The sequence below is a fragment of the Drosophila persimilis genome, unplaced genomic scaffold, assembly GCF_003286085.1.
Source record: "Drosophila persimilis strain 14011-0111.01,24,50 unplaced genomic scaffold, DperRS2 tig00000841-arrow-arrow-pilon, whole genome shotgun sequence".
In the NCBI taxonomy this organism is placed as follows: Eukaryota; Metazoa; Arthropoda; class Insecta; order Diptera; family Drosophilidae; genus Drosophila; species Drosophila persimilis.
The window spans coordinates 96,909-107,328 of record NW_020825361.1 but is presented as its reverse complement, the minus strand read 5'-3'; the positions used below and the strand labels follow the sequence as shown (position 1 = coordinate 107,328).

The 10,420-nt window shown below is 46.0% G+C and overlaps 2 protein-coding genes across 2 annotated transcripts; one reads left to right on the top strand and one right to left on the bottom strand.

Moving 5' to 3' along the window:
• Positions 1–4,801: 4,801 nt before the first annotated feature.
• Positions 4,802–9,434, bottom strand: LOC6597466. The gene is made up of 4 exons (XM_026993508.1): positions 9,425–9,434; positions 5,402–5,531; positions 5,156–5,338; positions 4,802–5,095 (listed from the first exon to the last, which is right to left on the bottom strand). The coding sequence occupies exons 2-4, from the start codon at positions 5,506–5,508 to the stop codon at positions 4,879–4,881; spliced, it is 507 nt and encodes a 168-aa protein (XP_026849309.1). The 5' UTR covers positions 5,509–5,531; positions 9,425–9,434; the 3' UTR covers positions 4,802–4,878.
• LOC6597465 (myotrophin) lies at positions 5,819–6,525 on the top strand. Its single transcript, XM_002022595.2, has 2 exons — positions 5,819–6,332; positions 6,396–6,525. Exons 1-2 carry the CDS (start codon positions 5,955–5,957, stop codon positions 6,399–6,401), a joined length of 384 nt encoding a protein of 127 aa, XP_002022631.1. The 5' UTR covers positions 5,819–5,954; the 3' UTR covers positions 6,402–6,525.
• Positions 9,435–10,420: the final 986 nt, after the last annotated feature.

The window sequence follows — 10,420 nt, the reverse complement described above, 5'->3', positions numbered from 1 at the left end:
GGTGTTGTGTAAATTATACATAATCAAGGGAATGCATGCACATTTACGCGAGTATTGCTGAACAGATCCTTCGAACATTTGTATAATTTCAAGAATCACTCAACATTCTATGACTGGACTTTTTGTCAGCACAGATGGAACGATTGTGGGGCCATTATTCAGCCACTTAGTGATTCATTTACTTCTCAAACTCAGTGGACCAGTCGTTTGCCCCACTCTGTGCCTGTCCCAGCCATTCTTTGTTCATCTTCCCCCCTGATCGTTCATTGATCCACTTATTCATTCACTCACTCACCCACTCACCCACTCATCTGGCGGTCCAAGCCGTCTGCTAGCTAGCTCATTCACTCCTACGAAATGTGAATGTGAACGCCTTCTAGGCTGTTGCTCGTCAACCGTTGTCAATGTCCTCCGCCCCCATTTTCCTGCCCTCTTCAGCTGTCATTGCTTTGTGTAAGCGGCGGGGGGTGGGAGAGGGAGCAGGGGGTGGGCAATGAAAATACCTGCAAGGAAATTATACGAAAACTGAACAAGCCAAAAACAACGGAAGGTTGTTATTTTAGAGTTCAAGTTAAAGTTAAGCAGCGCCTGCAGCACTCGGCGCTCAGCGTTCAGCCCGGACTGCCAGGCACCGGCATGGATCCTGTCTGTCTGGCTGTGCACATCCTTGCTGTTGGGGCCGCCCATCGGAGCGGCGGGTGGAGCGGATAGAGAGGATAGAGGATTGGGTAGATGCGACAGCAATGAAGTGCACTCGGGATGTGAATGGGTATGAGAGTGTTTTTCGCTGTGTTTGTGTGTGTGTGTGTGTGTGTGTGTGTGTGTGTGTGTGTGTGTGTGCCTGCTGCCTTGCCTCTTCATTGCTGCTGCTGCTGCTGCTGCTTCCCCTTCTGCGATATCCTTGCCACGTCCTATCTAGTTGACTCTATTCTCGTTACTCGTATCTTTGTAGAACAATTTTGCCTCAATGCAAGCGGCAAAATGGTTGAATGAACGAATGCATGAATGAATGAATGAATGAATGAATGAATGGGCATATCCTCTCCCTGCGGCCCCCGTACCGTTCCTTCTACTCACGTTTCTCCGGGTATTTCCTATCTGGTTGCCCATTCGAATGGCGCTGAAAAGTTTCTCTCACTTTGACTTAAGTGACGCCCTGCTCCACCGGCTCCTGCCCTTATCCTGCTACTATTTGAGGTCCTTTCTGGCTCCTTCCTTCTGCCTTTCTGCCATTCGCCCAACAATTGCCGAGTGCACAAGTGAACAACTCAAGTGTTTGGGATGCTCTTCCTACTGCTCCTGCTCCTGCTCCTGCTCCTGCTCCTGCTCTCCTCGCTGCTGCTGTCGTTGTTCTTCTCGCTGTTGTCGTTGCTGTCGTTTGTTGCTGGTGCAATTAGTGCAGAACGCACTATTACTGCTCCTATTATTATTATCATTATGAATTTTAAGCAATCAACTGCAAGAGAACGAGAACGAGCATTCTGAACTTAAAGTTGTCGACACGAGACTTCTCAATGAATGCTCTTTCGCTCGATGAATGGTGAATGGCAGCGGAATGGCAGCAGAATGGCAGCTCGAGTTGAAGTGGATAGTGGAAAGTGGAAAGTTTGTACCTTCTAATGGATGGAGGCTATGGTATGGTCCCATGTAAACAGGAGACCATGAAAAGCCATGGAAATTGAATTGTTGCTTTTCATTTCATTTTCCGTGTGCTTTTTCCGGCTCCGTATTTATTCTCTTGTTTTCCTATGATAATTGTGATGTTTATTTATGAGAAAGTCGAGTGGAAAATGCCGCCCAGCCGCTGTTCTCTCTCTCTCTATATCATCTAAATTGTTTTTCGGATACCCAAAAATGCGTGGGGCGGGGGTATACGTATTAGGGGGCTGGTGAGCAGAGAAATTTGTCTGTTATTTTTAAGAAGGCTTTTTTTCCATGTTTTTTTTAGTACATTTGTAGAGAATAACAAAGGGGATGCCAGGGTTCGGCTGGGAGTCTCCTTAGGTAGGCTTCTCCAAAAGAAAGTTCAGAGGTTCGACCAACCATAGGAGAAGGGTGTTGCAAATTCATCTAGTTTCTCTTTAAATACACCAATATTGACCCAGAAGATCAGCTGTTTCCCCTGTAGCCACTCGCTTGGGGGGGAAAACCTCGAGTAGAATAGAATCCTAAGGCTCAATCCTAAAGGAATCAGGCTATTAAACATTACTTATCAATCCATTGTTATTCTTTCATCCACCATCTCCATCTCCAACTCCAACTCCGTGTCCATGTTCTTCATCTACATTTTCATCTGCATGCCGTATGGTTCATTCCGCATTCAGCCTTGCTCCAATTTCTTATCTTTTAATTAGACTGGTCAGAATGTCGAGATTTACTGCTGGACATTTGCTGGGATGCTGCAGCGATGGGATGCTGGTGCGATGGGAAATTGTCTCAATATTATGTAAACTTGGGTCTAAGACTCGTTTTGTTTCGTTTCGCTTTAGTGTGAGTCCAATAACGGGTTTCAGCTGACATTTCCCTCTGGCAGTGGCTGTCAGTTGCTGTGGCTCTCTGGTGCTCTGATGCTCCGATGCTCTGGTTCCTTGGTTCCTTTCTCTCTCTCCCTCTCTCTCTCTCTCTCTCTCTCTCTGTCTCTTATTTACAGCGCAATCAAATTTAACTGTTTAAACAAGCGATGAAAAGATTCTGCTCTGCTCATAGATACACGCGCACACACACACACACACACACACACACACATGTGAGAGCCTGCTGCAGTCATTGTCATTGCCAGAGAGAGCAGGCAGTAGGAGCTGCTGGTGGGTGGCAGTGGGCGGGCGGGAAAATGCAAAACAATTTCAGGCGAATTAGCGTAATTGTCTCGCCGCTGCCGCTGCCGCTGCCGCTGTCGCTGTTGCTGTTGCTCCTTCCACTCGTCCTCGTCGCGTACTACTTCTGAGACAATGGATCCACAGCTCCGAAGGAGAAGGAGCTCCAAAGCCAAGAAAGGAGCACAGCATTCATGCTACTTAATCCTCTAATTTGTGTGTCTGTGCGGCTCTCTTTCTCTCTTCTCCCCTACGGCCCCTCTCCCCTCTGCCAATCTCTGTGCGGGCCACGCCCCCTTTATTCGTTGTGTGCCCAAAAACCAAAGCAAAGTTTGCCTTCATTTATATGCAAAAATGTAAACCAAAAAATCAGCGAGAATGTTAAATCCAACAAAATGCATTTAACACATAAAAATTTGCATAGAAAGTGGCTTTGGTATGCCATCCCCCCCCCACCACCCTTCTCACAGCCCCCGTGCCGCATTTTGGGTGGCACACGTATCCCACATAACGAAGGCCCCAAACCTCAGGCCCCGAAACCACTCCAACATCCAATACCACACTATCTCTAGTGCGAGACGCCAGAACAATTGAAGTTAATTTTATTTTTATTTTTATTTCCGCTCCTTTACATTATTTTTATTGTGATGTGATGTGATGAGCCGTCTGCTGTGCTGTGTACGTCGGATTGTGTGGCTAGAAGGCCCAATACCAATGCCGTCCTTGTTTAACCAGCTAATTCGCCTACGGTAGGGCCTTTCCACCAAAGTGTCGTTCAACTAATGACAGCACAACGCAGCAGCACAAATTTCTCATAGGCGAACGGATCGCAGGTCAATCGGTATTTTCCTGGACGACGTCCCACGAATACTTCGATGTTGTGACTAACGTCCACTGCGTGGGCAATCATCCTGAAAATTACAAGAAGTGTTAATTGGTCGTTAAAAACTTAAGGCGATTTCAATATCTTAGGTTATGCTGAGAGAGCAGCAGCAGGAGAGTCTGGTAGGTACCAGTAGGGAGCCATGAGCCGAACCATCGAAAGAATGGTGGATATGCAGCAACAGGTCTTGGGGATGCCACGGAAAATTCCTCGGCCCTCTCACCAGTAGATAAAACACGGCTTTTGAAAACCGAAAAGCGCCCTTTAGGGTCGTGGAAGCCCTACATATGAATGTCCTTCACGATAAGCAGCGCCTCTCCATGCCTCTCCTCTCAAGTTGTTCAGCTAAGGCGCCCTCCGATTTCCACGAGTTGCACAACGCTTTACGTTTCCACTTTTGGGGTGTGGGTCTCTGTCCCTCCTTCCTTTACGCTTGGCCATTTCTTATTATGTATTTGTAACCAATTGGTTGCCCAATCTCTCGCCCCCACATTCACGCTCAGTCAATTTTTTGCTGCTGCTGTATCTGCTGGTCCTGTATCCTTTGTGTGGTTGTTGTTTTTGCATGTGTTGAGATTCTCATGGAAATTTGCATACAAATTGCGTCTGGCGCGTAGGACGCAGCTTGGGACGCTGGAACGCTGGGTCGTAGGACGAGGGCGATAGCCGTGCGGTGGGCGGTGGGCGGTGGTTGGTCTGCGGGATACGTACTATGTGCATGTGTACATGTGTACGTATGGATAGGACAGAACCAGCTGGCCCGACATGCGTTTGGGGTTAACGAAGGGTTAACACAACACAAAAAATAACAGCAGCAACAGCAGCAGCCGCACCTGACAACTGTCAAATTTTGTGGGCTACCATCTACCATCGATAAATGAAATAGCAAAAACGTATGTTCCGAGTGATCCGATCAGCCTAAAGACTACACGCAATACAGATTATTTGTTTTTTATACAGGAACACATCTAATCCATCAAAGAAGAGCTTTGATCCAGTCAATCCTATGGAACGAAATTTCGCCTTTTATTCCATTTCAGAACTCCACAAAAGATCCTCAAAATCAATTAATTTGTAGCAACGATTAAAGACTAAAGTATTTTTTAATTATCGAACTGCAAATCTTATTAATAATATTTTACATCAGGTAAATTTTTCAGCTGATTGGGAGACGGATGGATATTACTTCTTAGACTTTTTAAGATGCTGATTTGAGGCTTGAGGTTTGACCAAATCTGCACGGGAACCGGCCACAAATAACTGATCTTGGCTCGCTTCTCTCTGCATCTCGCTATTTTGAGATGTTGCTGGACTTTCAAGGGAAATCGCTGCATATTTATCTGGAGCTGGGTCAGCCGCAGCCATGTAGAGACGGTGCTCCTCCAATGCCAGCTCGGCCCTGAAGGATAGGAGCAGTGTATTAGGTTGGAATTCTATTCCGTATTCTATGGATGCATACTCCTCCTTGGCTCTCTCCACCTGACGCTCGTACTCGTCCTTCGGTTTGAGAAAGCAGACCATGTCTAGTGGAATGTTGCCATACCGCTTGCGTGCAATTTCCCGCTGATTTTCAATCTTATTTTTGAAATGATACCACCGAAGTGTCTCCTGGTTGAGGAGCTCTTGCTTGAGGTTTTCCTTACTGCAAGCAAAAATTGAGAAATCAGAGGGTATTGAGGTGATAGATAGATAGATCTGTACGTACGTCCTTTCGGCTTTTCGACGATTGAGCTTGATCTGCTCGAATTCCTCGTGAATGCGTTGCCGAAATGATTCCCGATCATTTATTATGTTCTGCAAAGACTTGGACATCTTGATAGGGTATGGAGCCTCGGCTGGGGACAATCAAAAGACAATCAAATAGTACAGATGGATGGACTGAAAGCACAGAAAGCCGTCTTTCCGCTCACCCAAATGACTGCAATTTCAATTTACTTTCACTTCCAAATTGTATATAATTTAGCTTTCACTCGTTGCACAATCGAAAAATCGGAGTGATGGTTTTGAAGGTTATTCGAATTTTTTGATTTGCCAGGAGCTGTGCATGTGATGACGAAAAATATAAAACTGAATCTGCAAACAAATTCTACTATGTTAGCTGAGAACTTCAATTGTTCGATAGGAATGCTCTAGAAGTTAGTGCAGAGTAGGCTGGAACCTTAACGTCGAAACACGCAGTGAAACGGAACAGACGAACGAACGAAAGAACGAGTAGAACTACTAGAGATCTAACGGGTAACAGGGAGAACTAACGAGATATGCCTGAGGAACTAAATATTGAGGATGTCGTGTGGACCATCAAGAACGGGGCTTACGAGGAGGTGGCGTCTCTTTTCGTGAACAACTACTTCGACGTAAACGAGCAGATGGGAATGCGTTACCCCATGCATTACGCCGCCGACTTTGGCCACCTGAAGCTGTTGCAGCTCTTCATTCGCATGGGGGCCGTGGTGGACCAGAAGGACAAGTACGGGATCACACCGCTGCTGGCCGCCATCTGGGAGGGGCACACCAACTGCGTGGAATATCTGCTCCAGATGGGCGCCAAGCCCACCGAGCTGACGCCCATCGGCGAGAGCTACATGGAGGTCGCCGAGATCGCCGAGATCAAGGAGTTGTTAAATCACTCGACAGAGGTTCGCAAGACCGAAAAACTCGCCACAGCCCTTTTCTTTTTAAATTATGTTTTTCTCCCATAGTTCTAGAAGATTCTCGAAGGACTGTACCACAGAGTTCCAGAGTTCGGCAGAGTGCGCTGTCTCTTCCTATGAAATTGAACAGTTTCTAATATTGTAAAATTGATTGTAAAGAACATTTCGAAAAAATTGTCACAACTGGTAAGCCTCTGGCATTTGTTTCAGTGTCACTTCCACTCCCATTCCCAGTAGCCCCGACATTAGGATCGATTTATCATCGTTATCCTTATGTTTGGTATTTAATATGCAAATCAGCCTCTCGCATGAACGCCCAAACATATGCAACAAGACACAATCTCGACCAAATGCGATAAATATGTTGATGCGGTCGTGTTTTTCATGGCCCATACCCCGGCCCATACCCCGGCCCATACCCCGGACCAGCCCCAGGCCCAGCCCCCCTCGGCAGCTTGGGGCCAAATTGGGAGGGACGCTGTGATGCTGCCCTCCACTGTCTGGTTTTGTGTGCTTTTTCCTGCATTCTTCATTAAAAATAATGAAAATTGAATTTAATTCGCTTGTCAGGCCTAATTATAATTATGTTAATGGCGCATGTTTTCCACAACATTTACACAATGCTTATCCAAATCGTCAACGAATATGCCCCGACTATGCCCCATGTACATGCAACCATTCGCTGCTAAGCGCGACAGCGAATGTTTTTCATTTCAACCGATATTTGGATCGGGTTAAATTAGTTGGAACTAATTGGCAGTGATTAGCCTTCAGCTGGAACTCTGTTCTTGTTGTTCCAATAGCACAGCAGTGTTTCAGGCACATACTTAGTAGAACTCTTGCTGTTTTCTACCATACAATACAGCACACGATGATCCTCAAGTCCCCAAGAAATAAATAGATCCTACAATTGATATGAGTAGAGACAATGACGCCTAAGTGTCACCGCCCAAGAGGTACCGCCCAACACAGCCCGAGTGAGTGAATGAACCATATAGTATTCTCGAAAAGTTCTACAAAACGGTTATTAAACTACTTCCGTAATGGACAGTGGAATAGTTTACAGTACTCTTCTCAAATCCTTGAAGATTTCTTCTTGGTTTGAAAGAACTGCAAGATAGAACCAATCATTGGCCATTTGACATTCCCTTGAGGACCTGCTACTTGGTCTTGTCTTGAAGAATGGATTCCTTCCTTATATAGTCTTTCATCTTCTACTGATATATATATCATATGCATGTGTGCTCAAGCCATTCGTTTGCATTCAGTGAACGATCCCTTAAACCGACACTGCCCTGAATAAATTATGCTCTTCTTATAGAAAAAAATTAGTGAATGATTGTTCTTGTAGTCCATTCAAAACGCGTTTTATTACTGAACTTCTGCTTGCTCTATTTTTTGAGCTAGTTTCCATTATTGACTTTGTCTTTGTCTTGTGTTTAGTCAGAGAACCAATGATTTGAGGACTGGGGGGAATAGTTTTTTTCTGCTTGCCTCTATTACCATATCTTCCTCTCTGTTTGGGTTTCTCTTCATTTTTTCTGCCATTACCAAAGCCACTCGCTTGTCGCTAATTTTTTCACTTTAGTTTGCCCAACGATATGGAAACAATCGCTGAGCTTTAACCAGACCAAGCCGACATCCAGGCGGCAGTAGGCACACAGGCACACAGGCACACAGGCACACAGGAGGAGGGCCTGTGAGGTGGAGGCAGAAGAGCGGCTGGGAGTGGGAGTAGGAATGGGAATAGGAGTAGCATTTCGGTTCGGTTTTTGGCAAAGTTGGTTACAGCGATTGAATTTAATTAGCTTATCATGAAAGCGTATTCCCCATAAATTTATCAAAATTGCTTTACACAGCAGCCCGGACATATCTTTGCCGGGAAGGGGGTTTTCTGGTGGCACGAGGCATGAGGCAGGAGGCAGGAGGCACGAGGCAGTAGACAGTAGGCAGGGGACGGGGTGTTGTCGGGTGGCGGGTGGCGGGGCGACGCACAAATTGCATTACGACCCGCCCATTAAACTGATAAAAACGGGAACCGAGAGCCGAGTGGCGGCTGGAGAGCGACACTTTAAAGTTGATGGTTCGAGAGAATCTAAAATCAAATTTATTAACGCACATTACAATGCGCACACTTCATAGCACACAATGGGCGATGGTGGTGGCGGGGCTGGCGGGGCAGGCGGGAGTGACGGGTGAGGACAGTGGTTCTGCCCGATTAGGGGGTGGTGCTGCTCGAGTGGGTGCGTTTTTGAGGGGTTGGGGGTTTCACAAATAATACGAGTACTCGTACAAAAGCCTTGCCTAGTCCTTTGTTTCCATCCTATGAATGGAAAATGCATAATCTATTTCTATTCTCTAGGGTCCTGTTAAGTTCAGTGTTGGACAGCGCCTTGAAGAATTGATAAAACACTGAAGAATGAATGATTTTAGTCAAAAATAACTATCTTAGATATCTCCCAAGAAAGGGAGGTGTTTTATTTTGAGGTTTCCCCCCTAATACTAAAAAAAGTGTAGTAAAGTAGCACAATGAAAGTTTTATTATTATTATAATAGGATAAAAAGAGAAATGTCAGTGATGGATAGAGGGGGTTTAGTCCAATATTTATAGGTTTGCGTACATCACAGATTAATACTTTCAGGAACTTTGTGAGTGTCAGTGCTGGAAAGCAGTCTGTGAAACAAATGGAAAGAGTAAAAAGTGGAACACTGCTCATTCCCCTCATTGAAAGTTCATTATTTTCTAATCAAATCAAAAAGTAATAATTACATTTGGGTGAATCCATGTTTCCCTTCTGAGGAATAAAGTGTGACCCTCCCAACCGTAATAAATATCTATAAATATATCTCCTTTGACAGTTCATTGACTTCTTCAAACATATAACATTAAGCAAACATGTATCCAATTATATCTATCTCTGACCTTGGATCCCACTGGATGATAATAATTAGCAGTCTATCCATATCTACATCTATACCATCATTCACAGCCATTAGTGATTGATTAATGTGCCGTGAAAGAGGCGTAGGTGACACCCCATACGGACTACACGCTCGCCTACGCGTTTCGTACTTACTTTTTGTGGAGACACGACCCCATAATCAGCTTTAAGCTGCGGTTCGATCAACTCTTGGGTGGCACTCAGCACACAGCCAGCCAGCCAGCCAGTCATCGGCTTATCGATGGGGCGACGGACCGACGCATACCCCGGCGCTGCTCACTTTGATAGCTGGCGAACTGTGTTAATTGATAAGCAATCGCTAATCGGCTGGGAGTACGTATAATAGGCACTACTACTACCAGTACGAGTCGAGTGCTCCTAAACTCCTAAAATAAAAGCAAAAGCAACAGCCACACCCCCCACCCCACCCCGGACTCTGTCTCTTTCCCTTAACCCTCTCGGTCTGTGTCTCTGCCTGTGTGTCTCTTTGTGGTATGCCTATCGCCTATCTCTGGTGTGCCCTGCACAGGCGTTCGCTTGTAGTGTCAACGCGATTATGATGATTATGTCGCTTCATGTGATATAGTCTGAGAGGTAGTGCGGCATGCACCAGGGGTAGAGAGAGAGAGAGAGAGAGGATTAGTTGGGTGGGGGTGGGGAGGCATGCAGCATAATCATCATCATCATCCTCCCCATCCGGCCAGCAATTGGAGGCATTTGTGCGTGAAATTACATTGAAAATTTAATTGTGCACACACACAAAGCACACAAAGTGCCGGTCGGTCGGTCGGTCGGTCGGCGGAGTGCATTAGATACGCAAAATTTGCTCATAAATTAAAATGCAACACTGCTGCTGCACCGCAATCACTGTGCAACGCAGCAGCACAGCAGCACAGCAACACAGTGTCGTGGCGGCCAGCCCCATTGAAAACCCCATGTCAGTGGCGGCGGGATGCGGATAAGAAATGCGATTATCATTCGAAATGGGAGATGGCCGCAGCACTGACCGCACCCAATCGCATTCCTAATCCCAATCCCAATGTCAGAGATGAAAGTATATTGATCTGGCACTTTCGCCTTGGCCCCAGGGCTTAGCCTCTCCTCAAAGGGATGTTCGTCTTCGATGTGGAG

Bases quoted from the DNA above. Each gene is read 5' to 3' on its own strand.
- LOC6597466 (XM_026993508.1), bottom strand. From the start codon at position 5,508: ATGTCCAAGTCTTTGCAGAACATAATAAATGATCGGGAATCATTTCGG. The intron at 5,339-5,401 runs GTACGTACAGAT...TTTTGCTTGCAG, and splicing joins CGTCGAAAAGCCGAAAGGAC to TAAGGAAAACCTCAAGCAAG. The intron at 5,096-5,155 runs GTATGCATCCAT...CCTATCCTTCAG, and splicing joins GTGGAGAGAGCCAAGGAGGA to GGCCGAGCTGGCATTGGAGG.
- LOC6597465 (XM_002022595.2), top strand. From the start codon at position 5,955: ATGCCTGAGGAACTAAATATTGAGGATGTCGTGTGGACCATCAAGAAC.